Source organism: Sebastes fasciatus, chromosome 4 (assembly GCF_043250625.1).
Source record: "Sebastes fasciatus isolate fSebFas1 chromosome 4, fSebFas1.pri, whole genome shotgun sequence".
Classification (NCBI taxonomy): domain Eukaryota; kingdom Metazoa; phylum Chordata; class Actinopteri; order Perciformes; family Sebastidae; genus Sebastes; species Sebastes fasciatus.
The window spans coordinates 22,895,507-22,915,235 of NC_133798.1; the positions used below are offsets into that span (position 1 = coordinate 22,895,507).

A 19,729-nucleotide genomic window follows, 5' to 3' on the forward strand; every position below is an offset into this window, starting at 1 on the left:
ACAACAATCAGAAATCTCTTCTCGAATTCAGACGTTATTAGGTGATTATATGGTATTATTCTTCACCTTTTAGGCTCCAGAGTGCTTGTCATTTGGCTCTAGTTGTTATGGTAATGCGTGGTATTCCATCTCCTTCCCAGCATGCTCTGTGTTTGACATTCATGGGGTTAAAGTCCTCTGAATGATGAAGTGCCAGCGTTTGGGACAGTAAATTGCATCGTTTCAATTGAGAAGAGAGTTCCCCTTGGGTTTGCTGGAGGTCCCAACGGGCTGGCCTTGAACAGAACAGCATGTTGTACATCTATATAAAAAAGGGAAAAATATGGTGCTACTTTCCTCTTTATGATGCAGAGATTAATCTGTCACCACACTCGCGCATAAATCTCACTCGCTGCTTTTGCAAAATACTGTTTTACCTTACTTTACACTATATTTTATTTTTTTATTGCCTATAAACATAAACCATCACAAAGGGCTAATGTTCTCATCAATATTATTACAAAATGATCATAAATCCAGCGCCTTGTTAAAATTTGAAGCCATTTCTCCCCTCAGCTACTCAACCAGTGAAAATATTAGACAGAAGCATTATTTTATCAGGCAATTTCTCTCACAATAATAGATGATCTTCTATCATATTCGAGCCACAGTACACCACTTTGTTTTAGATTATTAAGTCCGCGCGTTTTCCCTCACATCCTCTTCCTCATCGCTGTGTTCAGCAGTACTGATCTTGCCTTTTGGGGCCATTTTTTCTTATACTTCAGTAGAAATGCCTTGACAACACTGTGGTGGTTATTTCATCCTGAGAGACCACAAACTAAACAGCAGAAACACACTGTATAGAAGCTTGTTTAGTGGTATGCAAATCAGCTTTGCCGGAGGTAAAATTAACATTTTTAATTAAAATATTAGCACCAAACAAACACAGAAAAACACACTAATGATTAAATCATCTTGATGGAAGCTCATAGTGGAAAATGTGGAAGATTTTAATCATGATTCTTTGTATGAAAAGATGGATCATACATTACTGTGATTTCACAGTCATAAAGCTTCACGTTTGTGCAGTTTGGGATTTAAATCATTTCAAATACGATTTGAAAATTAGTAATATTTTCATCCCTTGTGCAAATAAAATATGTCCTTGTATTTTCATTTATTTTCACTTAATTTACTATTGATAATAATTAAGGGAAATTATGATAATGGAATGTAAAAAAATTATTTTGAGATCAAATATTTCATTATATTTAAAAATTTAAGATGCAATTCTTGCAGCAGGTTTCCGATATTGTGAGGCCTGAGACACAGAGGAGCTGTCTGCTTTTAATGCTACTATAGCGCCCTCTAATGGTCATCTATGTAAACATCAAGTAGAACAAACTAAGTAGGATGCAAAAGGAAAGTAAGGAACAATGCTCTAACAAAGGTTTTTATTGCCGCTTTGGTATAACAAAAGTAAACTGTAATACAGATTATTCATGGATCAAAAAAGATAAATGTATGTTGCATTAAAATGTGTGCAGAAAATGTAGGATGGGCTTTTTGCTGCAGAGTTTGTGATATTCATGAGCCCACCTTTCCGGTGCACCTTTTGATACTGATGGTTCATTTTTAGTGCTCTGGTCCGACAAGGCCCAGCAGCACCTTCTGGTAGTCTCCCTTGGTGTGTTCCTGCAGAAACAGAGCAGGTTAGAACGTGACACAACAAACCTTACTGTAAATCGGTAACAGGTCAGGGGCAGGCTGGATACTTCACTTACCATGATAGTCTTCTGCACAGACTCTCCAAAGGTGGCCTTGTATTCAGAACAGACCTTCTTCAGGTCCACCTCGCAGCGTGACACAATAATTCTGGTCACTATCTTCTCTTTGGCTCCTTTACTCTGAGCAGACAAGCACAAGTCAGCACTTCCAAGTAGTACGCGCTTTAAACTTAACTACAGCAGCTGATGCAACGCTGCTGTAAGACAACTTCTGCCAACTTTGGATTCTGTGTTCCTGCAGCAAAATTGCACTTTCACAAGCAGATGTACTTCTTACATCTGTTCCATTAAAAAAAAAGATAAAGAAAAAAAAAAGTCTGGCCCTCAAAATAGCCATATTTCAAGAAGAAGAAAGAGAACAGCGCTGTAACTACCTTCATGGCTTCGTTCAGTCTGCTGGCGAAGTACAGCTGTTTGTTTTCAAAGCACTTCACTGGAACAAAAGAAAAGCTGAATAAATATCCACAATAACACAGCTTGGATTTGACAGATGATTTTCTTTTGTAATTTTAGAAGTGATTCATACAACGAAATCTGGCCTAGAGGGTTGAATATTTACATCACATATTAAATAAATAATGTATTAATAATATAAAACATATGCGTACCTAGTACCAGGAAGGACTTTTGCAAGTCTCCTTTGACTTCCTTCACAATGCTCTCCTGCATGTCGTAGGGGCTGTAACTCTTGTACCTCTGGAACACTAACAAGCAGAGAAAAACAATGTTAATTATACAAATTATTAAGGAGAATTAAAAAATCAACACTTATGTAACAATGATAGCAAAAGAAAACAGGGTGTAGTACCTTTTTGCAGGTGGGGTACGCTTCTCTCAGACATGATGGTGATCCAGGTCGGCACATCTGTCCCCTTTGTATTCACCCCGGCGTCAAAGAGCGCCTGAGTTCAATCAACAAAATACTAATAAATATATATCATCAAAACTATATAAAAATATGTCTATTGTATATATTTTTTTCTATATCGTTTCTATCGCGATATAGGCTAGGCCTATATATTTTTATTTTTCGCTCCATAATTTCACTTAAAACTGTTAAGTTTGCACTCTTCTTAAAATGAGAAAATACTCATTTGTCAAGTATTTAATTCACACAGGAGTATACAATGATATGCTTTACCATGTGGTTATTTCATATTCATTGACTTACCAGAAAACATGCTATATCGTGAAATATAAAGTTATCAAGATATGAAATTACCTATATCGTGATAGCTTTTGGCCAAATCGCACAACCCCACCAAATAAACACTGTGACATAAGAGTGGTGTCACTCCTTTTAGATATTAAGGTGCCAAAATTAAGTATTATTATGTAATGTGCACAAAATTATCAACTGCACAACAATCATTTTACCAAATTATCCAGGGTTTCCAAACTCATTTGGACATTTCAGTGGATTTTTTCAGTGAATTAGTCATTGGTAAAACTGCTTCTTGAGATATTGAATATTGAATTTGATGTCAAAGTTACAGTTTTTAAATTGATTCCACAGACAAAGTGAAAATGGACAACTTACTTTGGCATCCAGATCAATCTTTTCATAGTCGACTAGAGACGATGGTTCTGCTCTCTTGGTCTGCACAGAAACAAGACACAAACTCAGGTCAGTTTAAACCATCTGGTCTTATATAAATCACAAAGACAGACATTCACAAACCTCACCTGCACCAGAGCCAAGAGCAGCTTAGCAAAGTTCCCAGAGGTGTCACCTGCCACGTCTTTGTCCAGCTCCTTCTTGAACACTGTGGGAAATAATATTTTTTCCATTTAGCTTTCTCTACATAAACGGAGTAATCACACAGCTGATGAATTTCTGGTTCAAGAACATTTAAGACAGGGAACAAGACTTTTGATGAACATAGAGAGCGTATAGACCGGGCCAGATTTGAAAAACAGTGAAGTGCCAAGAGGCTGATCTGATCTGCAAAGCTAGGAATTTAAATGTGATAATAATACACATTTTTAATATTAGTAGGTTGTCGTTTTAATAAACAACATCTTGTTTTATCTTTTTATTCAGTTTCACTCTCCTAAATTCCCTCTGCTTTAAACAGCCTGGGTTAAAACTTCTTAACAAAATAAGTATCTCTGTGCTTAACAAGACATAACTAAGGAATGGGCTAATTAGCCTCCTAATGAAATGATGAGCTTCTAATAATCAAACAATGTAAACACCCATAAACTCAGAATGTTATAACAGGTTATTTAAATAAAAACAGAAAGAAATTTGCTTTTAACAATCCGTAACAGCGACAATACTTTTTTAATATATATAAATGATCAAAGTGCTGGATTGAGGTCATTAAAGGGCAGCTAATTGAATAGGCCTGCTATAGCCTAATAGTGCATGAAAAGCACAACAACCTATAGGTGAGATTTATATATTACAGTGTATTTCCAGCCCTTCATATGAATGCATGGGATGTTTTGGACTTACATTCCTTGTACACCTTCTTGATCTCCATAAGCTCGTCGTTGCTGCGTGAGCACAAAACCTCAATCAGTGTTTCTTCATCTGTTCCTGCGCCCTGAAAGAGATAGAAAATATGTATTACTTTTTATTCATCACACTTTAATATAAACAATTTAGATCAGGGTATAGCAAAGAAAGCAAGTTCTTGCATTTGTCCAGCAGAGGGCAGTGTAGCCCTTCAATCAATTCCACTAGTGTTGAGCACCACTGATGCAATATCTGTGTCCTTTACCTTGATGGATCCTCTGATCACTGAGGCATCGTACTGGGATGTGCTCTTCATCAATCCGAGGATCACTGACTCCAGAGAGCCAGACAGCGCTGCCTTCAGGGCTGAGATCATGTCCTGAAAATACAACAAGTGTTAAAGTCACCACATCAACATCAACATCAACATCATAGCTGTGAAGCATTTTGGAGCATATGTCTCTCAAGGCCTCCTGTACCTTCTTTGCCCTCCTTTCATATGCGAAAGCGATGTCTCTCCTCTGTGAGTAGGTCCTCTTTGTTAGGACGTCGATGATGGTTTGTTCATCCGTTCCTGATGTTAGAATGGAAAAGACACACGTTCATTACACACATCTGGTGAGACAAAAGGGATGTAATTCAACTAGTAAATATATTTACACAAATATATTTAAGTAAAGCTGATCGATTAAACGATTAGTTATCGACTATTAAATTAATCGGCAACTTTTTTGATAATCGGTTAATCTTTTTGTGTAATTTTTAAAGAAAAAAAAGTAAAAATTCTCTGATTCTAGCTTCTTAAATGTGAATATTTTCTGGTTTCTTTCCTCCTCTATGACAGTAAACTGAATATCTTTGAGTTGTGGACCAAACAAGACATTTGAGGACGTCATCTTGGAATTTGGGAAACACTGATCAACATTTTTTTTTTACCATTTTCTGACATTTTATAGACCAAACAACAAATCGATTAATCCAGAAAATAATCGACAGGTTAATCGACAATGAAACTAATCGTTAGTTGTAGCCCTATATCAAAGTGCAACGCCGCTGAGTTAAGAGGAATATGCTGTAAAAATTGGATCATCAGCCAAAAGTGATGCATGACATTGTGTGATGACTTTTCAAGAGCCCCAAATGATAAGAGGGTTTTTTATGGGCTGTATATCATATATACACATTAACACACATTTCTAAAAACGGTAGCTCAAATTTGGTTGTGACCATTTTTCAGTGATAATTCTGACATCCTTTTTAACATTTGGTGCCAAAAGGAAATTCATGAATTTCTTGAGCTAGCTGCTTAATAAGTAGACAACAATACCTAACTTTAACACTAAGAATCTGAGCCGTGAGACCTTCTGTGGGCTGAAATGTTAAATGCTGAGGGCCTATAAATGCCATATAGCAGGTTTAGGGTCATTTGAACATATAATGTGTGTGTGTGGATTTAACTTTGATTACTTTTAAACTGTATTTTGAACAATAAAACACAAATATAAGAGGAAAGCAAGTTTGCTTTAACACATGACGTGGTCACAAGGCATTTTCCCCTCTCTCATTTAGTAAAGAAACATCACTCCACATAGAGAATATTCTTCATAACAACAAGATGGCGGACTGTTGAAGAGTTAGCGGTCAGACGGTTTGCCAACAGGACTGAGCTCTGGCAGCACCGAGGCACAGGCTTGGAGGTGTTCCCAGCATGGTCAAAACGCTTTGAGCCAGGAAGCTGACTCACAAATACCAGCTACTCATCTGTAGAGAGAAGTTGCAGAACCAAAGCAGTGATTTATTTGAGCAACATGTACAGTACTGCATCTTGCCTTTGGTCTTGATAGCAGTCTCTATTCTGGCAGCATCTCTGTCGGGGTCAAAGTCCTTGGCGGGCACCACGGTGGGGAATGTGGGTTCACAGGACTGAGGATCCAAAGCAAATTAGATACAATTGATGCCATCTGATTTTAAGTATACATCATGTACTGTTAAGAGTTTTCATCATAAAGATGTAAAATAAATATGTGACTTTACCCCAACGTTGAGAGCCAGCTGTCCCAGGAATTCTGATACCATAGCCATCTTGACTGTCCTGGAAAAGGTGAGAAAACTATCAACACAAGACAAACTTGTAGTCAAATCTCATAGTAATCCTAATCACCAACTCGTCTGAGCTGCAGGCTATAGGTCATGTTTGTTTTGACTCAAGATATAATCACTTGATACACAAAGAGAATGTCTTTTAAACAGGTAAGACATCTTCATTCATTTTGGTCCCACAAATCACTGCAAGAAAATGTATTCATTTTTATCAATAGTTATCCCTTTATTTTCACTGCTTTGTCATATTCACAGTAAAATGGTTCTATACTGACAGTCCAACAACTCCTTCAAATCTTTGTTTAGTCGGACACACATCCTTAACAGCAACCTCAAAGAGACACACCCTGGAAAAGTGCTACTGTACTCAAGTCTGGTAAAACAACTGAGCACATTCACACATGAAAACAGGTTATAGAGCTCACACTGGAGGGCAGGAATTCAGTCGTACTTAATAGAAACTCAAGAAAAGAAAAAAAATCTTGCACAAACTGAATGGAAGTTGTATGAAATCATTGTCATAACTCGTGACTGCAAGCTGAAAATTCCCTGAAACCATCCTGCAGTGTTAAACTAATGTTACAAATTCAGTTAGTCCACATTAAAACTTATAACTTACCTAAGTTGTGAGCGTTGAGATGAATTGTAGAGATGTGTCCAGGCGGTGTTAAAGTGGAATGGGAGTGTGAAGGTTTAACTTTTCTGGCAGAGAAAAAGGCTTCCCCTTTCACCTCCCCTGACTCAGGTTCCCTCCCCTTTTCCATGCACTCATGACTCCACCCTGCTCCTCTAGAAGCCACTGGAAGCTCAAAGTTTTTGGTAAAGTCTTCCCACACAAACACAATTCAGAGTCGCTGAAGTCATCTGTGCCCTCAGGGTTTGTTTTTTTCTCAAGGTGAGGTCTAATGTTGACTTCAAGCAGTCCAGAACACAGTAACCCCCATATGGATACTTAAACAACGTTTATTGTTGAACTGTTTTCACAAAACATTACAATTAACAAAAATATACAAAACTGAACAAAACTAAAATATAAAAAAGGTATAGATTCTATAACTCTCAAAGTGCTTCGGCATATTTATGTTTAAGATCATAATGTATGAGATATTGTCAGTCCTTTCCTGTCCTTTCCTCAGCAGTACAGGTCCAGCTCCTCATCTGACTCACCTTATATGAAATGATATGAATGACATGATATGAAATTATTTTACATGCTGATTTTTAAATGGACTTCTGAACTAGCTTTGTAATATATTTTTTACGCTTGGCCGCGCGTTTCCTTTGTTTTTTCTTCAAGTTGCGACCTGCGTTGGAGTTGTTATTTGACTGCCCGGCTCCGTGGTTGTTGGACTGCGATGGCCCATCTTTCGCTGTCTGGTAAGGATAAAGAAAGATAAAAAGATCTTTAAATAACTGGGGCTAAATTCAAGTAGCATCATACATTATACACTCAAATTTTTTTTTTGTAATTATCAGAAGTACAAACATCAGTGCCAAATGTTGACAATCCAAATGGCCAGTTGAAAACTTCACAGAGTTGTTTCCTTTGCTGTTTGACAAGTTAAAATGTGTGTTAATGTCTTTGCTATGTGGAATTTCAGAAAGGCATCCGATGAATGTCTCAGAGTCTACACGACTAACCCCCGCAGAGCTGTTGTTGATGTTGCTATGCTCTCTATTGTCCCTTTATTGTCTTAGTTTTGGGGCGTTCTCAGGAAAGCTATGCAGTAATGCGCTGGTTCAGCTCGTCTGATAAGAAAATGAACAGGGGCTTTGCACTCACCACAACTTTTTCTCTAAAAGTCCAGATACATGACATGCAGTCTCCTTCTGTGTGTGTGTGTGTGTGTGTGTGTGGGTGTGGACTTCCTAGACATTAATCAATAAACGCCTCCTACAGTAACAGTTCCAACAATCTCTCATTTCATTGCCATTACTTGTCCGCTCATGACCTTCAGTGCTATTATATTTTTTACAGATTTCCATGTAACAACGCAGTAACTATGGTGACGTAAATGGAGTACACACCTTTACCAAGGGTTTTGGAGGGAAGGTGCAGGGGACATGGCAGTGCTTCTGGTGGAAGGGCAGCACCACAGCTGGATCAACAGGTATCCAGGGCACGCGACCGGATGCCGGGGGCAGTGGGACTGAGCTGTGGACCTGCTGCAGGTTGTACGCCCCCCGACTCACTCTTCCATTAGCTGCTTTTAATAAGGTCACGAACGGTTCCCCTGCCTTGTGCGCAATCAGGTACTGTCCTTCCTCTAACCTACAAAACCAAATAAAGTCATTGAGGGTGTGTTAAAGTCAAAACACACACACTTAAACATGTAGTATTCAGAGTTTCCTACCACATGACACATGGTATGGAGGTGAACAGACACATGTATTGTGCGTCGCTGAGTAACTGATTGTGTAACTGATTGTGTAACTCTCCAACACAAAAATGAAGGCAAACTAAAGTCATGCTCTTTGCCCGAGGCTGTCAGACATGACTGTACGATATTTCATCATCTTAAACAGAGCATGACGACTGATGTGTACAGACAATCATCTGCAGATGAATGAATAAACAATAGAGTTTAAGAAAAAGACCCAAACCTTCTCAGATGTTGGACTGTATTTTCAGTTAAACCACATTCATCCATACATATATGAATTGTTAATCATACTCATAAACAGCCTTGGAATTACATAAATTTGGTATCACTGGAACTCTTGTGGATCCAATGAGCCCAACTGTATTCATGTGTGATGATGTTGTCTGTCCCCATAGTAACCATTTCATTGTAGTGAGACCATTGATTTTTAAATTTGACCTCACTGTATAAAATGACCTGTGGTGACCTCTAGGATAATCACAGCCTCATGAAACTTTACAGCCACAAACTAGAGACCTAGGGCATTCAGAGGATGGACAGCTTTCCTAGTTAAATTGACAATAAGGGGGTTTCTGAGTAGTTTCCAGAACAGAAGCGCTCGGCATCCAATTGCTGAAAAATACAATTCTTGCAGAAATCTCTAATTGTCAAAGGTTTTTGATACCAAATCACAGCATGGCTTTCTCTATGGTGTTCCTCAAGGTCTTGGTGTCTTAATGTGGTATTTTGGAGGGATTATTGATATTTTTTTATCAATTCTCGAGTGGTAAAATTTTTTTAAAATTTAGTACCAAATCTGTGTAACAAATGGTATCAAACCAAATATTGCTGCAACAACTTATGAGACATAAATGAGCATGGGAATGACCATCACAAACTTATACCATCATGTTTTAAGCCCTTATACTCTCACTATTTATCTTAATTAATTGATTCATATTTATGTCTGATTAATGACTAGAACAACTTGACACAGTGCTGAGCTGCATCTTCAGGTTCCCAGCTTTCAGATGATGTACACTACTTCTATGTGACATCTACTGTTGACCTGCTATCTCCCCCTAAAGACCCCCCGTACCCTCCTAAAGGACAAAAATGGTTCTCCATATGTTGTGTGCTCAAATTAGGACCACTGAATGAGAAACTGCAATGCTGTAAAGCCACACCACCATTCTTTCTTACAAGATAATACATGTGCAATACATGGAGGATGGAGGAGCTCAGCATAAATAATCCACAAACAAAACTAACATGATGGATGTCCTCAACAACTCACCGAGTTAGCTTTTTCAGTAGGTGGTGCAGTATATTCAGCGACTTGGATGGCCTGTGGATGGAAAAGACATATCACCAAGTTCCAGTCTGTCGACTTTGGTAGGAATCTAAATTTCAACACTAATTCAGATGACAAAACCAGAGGCGATGATGAAAAGGCTTAGATTATTGATAGACTGACTGAATCTAAAGATGACAACATCCTAAATTATATAATCATACAGGGTTGATTAGGCTAATCCTAATCATCTGCACACATCTGTTGTACCGACACTCACTTGAACCCACAGGAGACGCTCGGTTTCCAGTCGTCAGGCAGCTTTCTCAGCAGAGCTACTTTTGATGTGTGCGCATTGATGTGAGCTACAGAGACAGAACGGGAGGGTGAGAGAGGAACGAGATCTAATGAGCGTGCACATCAAGAGCTTCACTTCATCATCAATGCCATTCCTAGTGCTTACAGAGTAATTAGTCTGTGTTGATTTGCCAGCATTGTTACAAGCTCGAGTGGGTGGTAAGAAATGCTCGTTGGTCCCGTCTCTTTTCATGCCTCCCACTCCAGCATGTAATGCCTGCTTATTTCAACAGTGCCTTCCTTCAATTATGGACTGTTTCAGAGCCGGCCCCCACAGCCATAAATACACAATTGGGGAATGCCACATGATAAACCACATGATGAACTAGGAACCACTAAGCAAAGAAGGAAGTCTTGTATCAGTTGTGCCTGTTGCATAATGTCATGAAGTGGGAGATATTATATATTGTTTCATATAGCCTGAATGTTATCACTGTTTTCTCACTGGTTATTCCTTTGCTTATACTACTGAGACGGAACGATCCAACGCTTTTAAAACGGCAACATCCTCCTACAAATCATCTAGGGTCTCAAATGCCTGATTCAGGGTTACGCCCAGGCCACATTGCCTGCGTGAGCAGCGCCTCTGCCTCGCCAAACCTCTTGCTTTTTATTTTGGCGCCCATGTTAACATGTTAGAGCAGCCACACAGCCCACGAGAGCAGCGTGGCTCAGGCGTGGCTCTTCTAAAGTTTCGAGGTCTTTCGAGGTTTTTCCGTGTGCGGTTCACATAAAAAAAATAGACAGTGAAAATGATCTTTTGACCGTATATCCACATCATACCAGCAACATTACTACAGTTTCAATGACTGTATCTGTAGAATATGTCACATGAAAAAGTTCATATTTATTTTTAACTTACCACTTCCTGTTTCAAAATAAAAGCCCTTTAGCATTTTTCTGTGGACAAAATCCCTTCATTTGCTAACACAAGGCTTTTATTCTGAAATATTTGCAGGACAGTGTTGTGGAAAAAGGAGTGACCTACACAGCTCCAAAAATGAATAGAGTAAAGACTTTTAATTGTGGATTATTATTATTTACAAATGAGCACACACTTCTTAACCTTTCTCTGTCCAAAATAAATATAAATGACATTTATAATGAAATTAAGCTTATTAAAAGGTAAACTATGTACAAAAAAAGAATTGGCAGTAGCAGCATCGCTGTCTGTGCGGACAGCACAGGCGTGCGAGCCGCAGCAGTTAAACGATGTAGCAGTCACGCGCTACTTACGCAGGCAATATGGCTCGGGCAGGTTACGTCCACTTTTTGGCAAAGCCATTCATAGTGAAGCTGAATATCAAACCAGAATACAACTTTTTGTACGGACCTGCGACGCTGGTAGTCCAGCCCACTATGTCAACTACGCCAACAGGGAAAGGTATAATTTAGAAATTGCTCCAAATTAGAGATAATTTAACGAGAAAACTCATTATGCTGGGTAGATAATGACGTACGTTCCCAGCCAACACCTACACGAGTCAACAAATCAATGAAGCTAGTAGAGAAAAAGGATGCAGTCTTTCCCTGAATCTTGAGCTACATGGCTAGCAGCACATGTAAGTCATGTAAATGTAATTGTGAGTTTAACTGAAGTTCAAAACAACATTTAGCTGAGCTCTGCATACTGTGTTCCCCATAATCAAATGTGGCTGTAGTTATGGCAACAAAGTAAACTCAATCACTACACAGTCACAGCAGGATGGTGAGTCATCTAAAGACTATTCCATTGGTTAGTGGGAGGATTTGCCATGTGGACTCGACTGAACCCGCTGAGGGAGGGAGAAGAGGAAATTCTCTCTTTTTTTATCCACATAAACAAGACTTTGTCTATTTTCTTGGCTATTATGTTGAAAAAATGTAAGACTACAGGGATACTTCTCCTTACACTAGAAACTGAGAGGCAAAAGTGATAAAAGTGTTTTACCTATGTAGGATACAGTGCTGGAGTGGAGCAATGTCTCGGTCCACAGCTGGCAAGCCTCACTGCTGCTTAGACACTCAACACCATAACTCAACTGGTACTCCAGCTTGGGCAAGACATGCACTGGCACATGCTATTGGGGCAGAAAACAGAAATAAGGCTGTTGCAAAAATTCCGTTTATACTTTAACATGTGAAATAAAACAGATATGTATAAACCAGTGGTTCCCAACCTTTTTCCTGAATGGACCCCTTTTCTATCACTGAGTAAACTGATAACCCCTGACTAAATGGCATATTTTATGGATATTTAATATCATATTCAATGCTAAAAATAACAGTACAGAACAACTGATAAACTGTACAATTAACCCAAATAGTGAACTCAATAAGTGCGGGAGGTTTGTGTAAAATGAGCAATTTGGATGCATTTTGAACAGATTATTTCCTCTAAATATTGCAGCACAGACGAGTTTTTCAGTTATTTTTCTGTATTGTGTATTTTTTTTTTTTTCCAACAATGATTCATACTTTCTAGGCTTATTTTTTTTATTAAATTCTGTTTTTTTCTTCTCCTTGACACTTGGCTATTGTTCTATCACCTCTTTGGTTGTTTTAACTGCGTACTTCCCTAATGCAGGGCGAGGCTGTTTAGCAGAGGGGAAGGCTCTGTGAATATAACGTGTTCAGGTCTTCTTTGTGCCCTTATCCTGTTTACATCCTAAATAATAATCCAAACTTTAAAAATAACAATTTCATTAAGTTGTCCTCACTTCAATGAATGAAATGCTGAGATATAGGCCAACTGTATATTTTTTTTAAATGTTGTCTTACACCCCTTAAAATCAAGAAAGCCTTGTGACCCCCTGTGAAGCTTTTGGAGTCCTTGTCCTTGACATGAGAAAAGGTTGAGAACCACTGGTATAGGCTAACGTGTATACCTGGTTTTGGTTGTTTCGTCCTACACTTCTGGTATGGGTCAGTGAGACAGAGCTGCGCACCATGAGCAGCAAATCCTGCAGACTGTAGAGTTTGTAGAGCAGGTTGCCTTCCTCTGGAGCCTTGTAATCTTGTTCATCTTCCGCAGCAGCCTGCAGGTCTTGTGACAGTATTTCTGCATGGGGGGAGGGGGGGGCAATAATGTTAATAATGTTAATTAAGCACATAGACGCAACTTAAATCCACAGAATGAAAATCATTTTGACACTAACTTTTGTGCTCTGTAGTAGCAACGTTGACCCCTGGTGCAGATTCGTGAGGAACAGCGCAGGTCTCTCCATCCTGGTTCTGGATTCTCTCCAAATATGAGGTCACACAGGGCTTCACCAGAGACGTTGGATGGGAGTGAACTGAGGGTCCTACACCTCGGGTGGGTGAGTTGGTCTCCTGGGATATGGTGGAGCATTTGGCTGTGTCACTGGCATAGCTGAACATGGCTGTCTGCATGCGCAGAATATCACCCAGCTGGTCGCCAGATACCTTTGCTCTTTTGGCTTGTCGCCTCTGCTTTGTAACTTTCTGAGGGGAAGATGACTCTGAATTTACAGGTGCGTACTCGGAGACAGGGGTAATCGGGTGGTCTGCAGACTGTGGTGTTGTCGTAGGCTTACATTGTGTTGTAGGTGTTCTACCTGGAGACACATAGTCATCAATGACCAGCTTCTCCTCATCTGAGTCTCCCATAAAAGTTACATCGTTGTCACTTTCTTGATCAGAGTCTGGTTTCACTTGTTCAGTTTTTGGTGCAGTGGCCTCATTCACATCTGGCCAAGTTGTCTCTTTTGTTACCGGATCATCCACATCTGTCAATGAGGAGTTCATCTCTCCTTGTGAACTGCTGCTAGTGTTTACAAGATGCTCTCCAGACCTTTTAGTCTTAGTTAAAGGTGCCTCTCCAAATGTCTCCAGGTCAATGAGGTCCACCTCAAAGTCAAGACCATTGTTTTCAGAAGACACTATGTTTCTTTGTGAGCTCTCCTGATTTAGAAGATTTAGAAACAGAAAACAAAAATGAAATAAGACCAGGTACATGAAACCCTGTTATGGACCACGTCTATTTGTGCGACTACATACCGGTGAGCGTTTGTGTTCATCCTCAGGAAGCTCGGTCATTAAATGGAAAACATTTTTACTTCCATTCTTCTTGATGGAAAGCTTCAAGCTCTCCTCGTGGTAGATGTGACTCCTCTCTCTCACGGTCATTTCAGTCTTCAGAAAGGGTGAGTCAAAGTACACAGTCTTCTTCTGACTACTGCCTGTAAATAAGACATGTGAAATAAAGGATGTGTGAAACAGTGCCACCATGAGGCCATTCAATGTCCATACACACTGTGATTCATCTCAGATTTCTTTACTGCTGCGTACTGCATCTCTTTCACAAACATGATTCAAAATGTCTCAACTCTCAAAAACAGAATCAGATGACTATGTTGCAAAATCTTTATACTGCCAATGTGAAGCAAAGCTTAAATTGTCTCTCATTAAACTAACTTCCACCATAACAGCCTGAGTGGCCAAATGATGATGCTGTACCTTTTCCTGGGTTTAATTTGACCCAAACGGGCAGTTCCCATTGCTCTCCGAAGTCAGGCCCATGGTTGTCTAGCAGCCTGACGAGGGCATCTCGAGTGAGACACACGTGAGGCTCATAATGGGCACACAGGTTATTGGCATTACTATCATCACTGATTGTCTGTGGAGGAAAAACAAAACTAGGTCACGCTACCAGAACAGCTACTGCATCAGTCGAACACAGGTAACTACACAACTGTCTACAATTAACTGGACTATCACAGGACCCTGTGTGACTTGGCATCTTTCAGAAACACAATTAGCACTGGTTTTGCTGAGCAAGACATGAACACCCTCTGGTGTCTTTTGTGAAAACTGCAAGAGCTGAAATGGAGTTACAATAGACCTGCGGTCATGAATCCCATTCTCGCAGTAAAACATCTTTGTGACTTACTTTATTGGAGTAATTAAAAAAGCGAGACAATTGCTTACAGCGTGCATGTCCTTGGCTTTTTTAGCTGGAGGATTCTCTGATGAAACACTCTGATAATCCGATGCAAGCTGTGCATCAGCAGGCACTATCTTGTGGTCTGTAATATCCACATTGCCCTGGAGAAATAAAGGGTACAAATATGGAAACAGAGGAAGTGAATCAACACCGAATGACTGATTCTGCAATTCAACACTTCAAGTTGTAAAGGTGGAATAGAAAACTGGACATTGGCATTTATGAACAACATATACAGTATATGAAGTGGTAATTATACACGTCTGTGTGATAGTATCACTTCAAAAGTACATTACCATGATCAGCAGCTGTTTCTCTAAGGTCAGCTCCAGTCCTGGGTTGAATGTTCCCCCTGTCAAACTAGTCATCTCATGGATCTGGTAGAGCTCAGGAAATGTCTTGTTAATGAACTCCAAACAGCCCCAGAAGAACTCCTGAAAAACAAATTAGGGCTCTATGTTTTAATGCATCTCACAGAGCTGACGACAGGTGCAATCCTTGCAGCATCAATACCTCTGAATATTGCATCGCTCCCTGAGATATGAAGTTGTAGTCATCCGCACATATTTTGGCCACATCTTGCAGGTACCTCGTGAACTGCATCACTTCATCGTTTACTCGTGCCTGCAAGTTCTGAAACATTAGAGCAGGTTATTTGAACAAGCGATGCAACAAGGACTGGCAAGATTAAAATACCATTTAGGAGAGATAGTTGGTACCTGTGGAGGATCCTTTGCTTTCTTACTCATCAAAAAACCAAGATATTTCTTCTGGTCTTTGATGGACAGACTGGACATACGGGGGAAGGGCAGTCTGGGTTCAGGATAAGCAGCATCCGCCTTATTCTCAACCTGCTTGAGCTTTACTCTTGATTTTTCAGTATCCTTACATTCTTCTGTACCTCCTCCAGCAGCATTGTCTGCACACGGTTCATCACTATCACAGCTGTCCCAACAGGACTCTTCCTTGCTGATGCAACTGTTGTCTTTAAACTCTGCAGATTCTTTTGTGGAAGCAGAGCAGGATGCTTGCTCCTGTTTGATGTCCTCTACAGGACTTGGGGAAAGGGAAACAATTGGGCAAAAAAGATCATGTCAGATAACAACACTCACTAGTTAGCCATTGTACCTGAACTGAGTAATTACTTAATATGTTCATTTATTGACATACCTTTGGAGAAAGGCCCACAGTTCTCTGATATTTGGGGCAAGTGAATATTTGTCGTAGAGATCTCTGGTAAAGAAAGGAGTCTCAGGGACTAGAGGGTCCTCCCTTAAATTAAAAGGAGGAAATTAATTATATTACAGGGCCTGTATTGTACCCAAACATTCACAACTGTTTCTGCACTGCTTTTATACTGAGACAGATATTTATTTGACATGAAGACAGAATAACTTGGTGTGTCCCAAGTTGCTGATGTAAGGTAGTGCACATTATAAATGACTCAGGTGTAGTGGCATTCTTTTCCGTTTTCCAAAATATACCACTACTGAGTTAAAGTCTGTGTAACAGCAATGAGTTTAACATGAAATTAATCTTCAGAAGCCGACAACTCCTTTTTAAAAGGTTTACTGTTACAAGATCCATTTCTTATTTCTTGACTTGCTTTGTAGACTAATTAAGTTCAACTGAGAGCTACCATGAGGTCATCAATAGAAAAGTTCATCTGAAAAATTCGAACATTACAGCTACTACAACAGTAGCAACAACAATTATTCGATATTCAACTTTCCAGAAGACATTATCTCACCCAAAGGTGCTAGGCTTATACAACATTATATTACAAGTTACAACAGTGGTTCTCAATCAAGTAACCAAGGGGTCCCCAGAAAAAATGGAGAATAGTTTATTTTCACTATTTAATTCACTATATAAGTGAGCCCAATGTGAGTAAGAGTCATAAGAGTGACTATTCTGAGTTTCACTTCCTCCACAGTTATCTCATCAACTGTAGTTGGTCTTAATCATATCTAACAATCAGAATCTGTTCAGACAAAGGGCCCTGAAGCGATATCTTATCAAAAGGGAGTCCCACTGAGTTACAATATATGTCATGTGCACATTTCTGTCAGGCATTGATCTTTACCGCTTTACTAACCAAACACTAGTTCAGTGTATGGAATATTGGGATAAAGAAAAGTCAAAGAAATAAATCATATTGTAAACACATTTATTTTATACTGGATGAACAATCTAGAGGCAGTCTATATTTAATGCTAAAATATTTTAATCGACAATTAAATTGTGCCATTAAGTTTTTGATTTGTTTCAAATAGCAAACTGTCTTTATCTAAATTAAATACAACAAAAAATGTAAAGCTTTCGTGCTGTATTGAGGACAATTGTGTTATGTTTTGAACATAAATGAGTATAGCCAAAGCAGTGTTGCTATCATCCTTATCAAACTCATAGCTAGATAAGATTACTTTTTTAAACGTTTTCTTACTGTTTCTATTATTCATCATAAAGGAGTAACTAAACTAGGCTCACACAACCTGTAACTTAGTATTACTACTGTACTGTGCATGGTCGCAGGTCCTTCCTTCCTGCAGCTGTCAAACTCCACAACCAGCACTGCTCCCAGTAGACCACTTACACACCAAAACACTGACAAGAACTGCACTTTGTTGTACATTTAACTGTCTATCAGTACTACTCAGGTTTAATTCATACTGTGCAATATCATTTTCCACTTGTGCAATTTTGTAAATAGTCTGTTAATTGTCAATACTTTTTTTTATACTTCCTTCTATTTAAATGGTTCATATTTTGTTTAGCTCTTTTTTACTGTGTTAGCTGATGCATCTTGTTTTTTGCACTATCTCCTTTGCTGCTGTACACTGCAAATGTCCCCACTGTGGGACTAATAAAGGAATATCTCATCTTATCTACACAGCATCAAGTCAGGTAGAATACACACTACTTCCCGTTTCAACCTTCAAAATAAAAGCTTACGTTATCGCGACGTAGTTATTATTCTTATCATTTTAGCGTTAAATCACGGCAGTTAAATGGGATAGCGTTAAGAAGCAACAACAAAGTATTTATGCTATATTAGTTAGTGGGAAAATAAACATCCAGCCAAGAAGAATGATACAAAAGCGATAGCAAACTAGTTAGGTTAGTCAGAACAGGACATGTATGTGGTTTAGCTAAATTATATATATATATATATATATATATATATTTATATTTATATTTATTATTATATTAAATTATAATATCTATATCTATATAGATAGATATAGATATATTACAATTAAATTATAATATATATATAGTATATTAAATTATATTAAATTATAATATATATTATATTAAATTATAATATATATATATATATATTATTATATTAAATTATAAAAACATAAAACGTTGCGTTAGACTAAAAGAAGCATTTAACATGAACTTCCGGTCACATTAAAACAGCTTGACTGTCAGCTAAGGTTAGCATGTTAGCATGTTAGCATGCTGCAGCTCTCCGGTTTAGTCTTCCCCGGTCATGTTAGAGACTCCTACTTTAAAAATAACTACATCGAATAATAGCTACAAACCAGTAGCATACTTTTCGGTTAAAAGCACTTTTTAGTATATAAGTTAAGTTAACTAACGTTTGGTTAGCATGGCTAACTGACAGCTAGCAGCTAACTAGCCTGTTAGCTAACAGTAGCTAGCACAAAGTTAATGTAGCTAGTTAGTTAAAGTTAAAGTTGAATTGTCACACATCTACCCCTATGACATTCTGCAGATGTTAACAGTGTAATGTGACTTACCATGCCAGCTCCATTACGTCACTATAGCCAGAGGAATGACAACATTGAGCTGCTGTAAGTATATATATCAGTTAGCAGCTAACAGCTAACAGGCGTTTGACACTTCTTCTTCTTCTGGTGGTAAAATGTTTGTTGACGTGAAGCGCTCTGCTGCCGCCCTCCGGACACTGACTGTAATACAGCTGCCTCCTATTGACTGTATTTGAACACAGGTCCCTGAAACAAGAACAGCCAAAGTTTAGTTTATTTATTTATTTTTATCTATTTATTTATTTTTCATTAATTAATTAATTTTATTTTTAATTTTTTTTCTCTCCATTTCGTTTTATCCATATTTCATTTTATTTTGTTATAAGAAAATAATATATATATATATATATATATATATATATATAAAACAAGTAAAAACAACAACAAAACAAAAAGAAAACCTCCTCAACTGGCCTCCGGACACTGACTATAATCGATCTGCCTATTGACTGTATTTGAACACAGGACCCTGAAACAAGAACAGCCAGCGTTTTCTTTATTTATTTTTATCTATCTATTTATTTTTCATTCATTTATTTATTTTATCCAGGTTTTTTTCTTTCCATTTTGTTTTATCCATATTTCATTTATTTTATTTTTGTTATAAGATAATAATAATAATAATAATAATAAT

At 38.3% G+C, this 19,729-nt stretch overlaps 2 protein-coding genes across 4 annotated transcripts; both read right to left on the reverse strand.

The window, feature by feature from the left end:
* Positions 1-1,421: 1,421 nt before the first annotated feature.
* anxa2a (annexin A2a) lies at positions 1,422-7,071 on the reverse strand. Its single transcript, XM_074632900.1, has 13 exons — positions 6,953-7,071; positions 6,268-6,325; positions 6,063-6,156; positions 4,713-4,807; positions 4,499-4,612; positions 4,231-4,321; positions 3,456-3,535; positions 3,310-3,369; positions 2,578-2,671; positions 2,378-2,473; positions 2,144-2,202; positions 1,767-1,889; positions 1,422-1,677 (listed from the first exon to the last, which is right to left on the reverse strand). The coding sequence occupies exons 2-13, from the start codon at positions 6,313-6,315 to the stop codon at positions 1,618-1,620; spliced, it is 1,014 nt and encodes a 337-aa protein (XP_074489001.1). The 5' UTR covers positions 6,316-6,325; positions 6,953-7,071; the 3' UTR covers positions 1,422-1,617.
* A 208-nt stretch (positions 7,072-7,279) lies between these two features.
* Positions 7,280-19,215, reverse strand: ice2 (interactor of little elongator complex ELL subunit 2). 3 transcript variants are annotated; one of them, XM_074632898.1, is made up of 16 exons: positions 19,066-19,215; positions 16,463-16,564; positions 16,012-16,348; positions 15,806-15,925; positions 15,589-15,726; positions 15,277-15,393; positions 14,806-14,965; positions 14,347-14,528; positions 13,485-14,250; positions 13,215-13,387; positions 12,278-12,407; positions 10,271-10,355; positions 9,994-10,044; positions 8,362-8,605; positions 7,596-7,707; positions 7,280-7,500 (listed from the first exon to the last, which is right to left on the reverse strand). In XM_074632898.1, exons 1-16 carry the CDS (start codon positions 19,077-19,079, stop codon positions 7,466-7,468), a joined length of 2,766 nt encoding a protein of 921 aa, XP_074488999.1. In that variant the 5' UTR covers positions 19,080-19,215; the 3' UTR covers positions 7,280-7,465. The 3 variants fall into 3 exon arrangements, with proteins under 3 accessions (XP_074488999.1, XP_074489000.1, XP_074488998.1); XM_074632899.1 differs by having other exon boundaries at positions 7,411-7,707; positions 8,368-8,605; XM_074632897.1 differs by having other exon boundaries at positions 7,411-7,707.
* Positions 19,216-19,729: the final 514 nt, after the last annotated feature.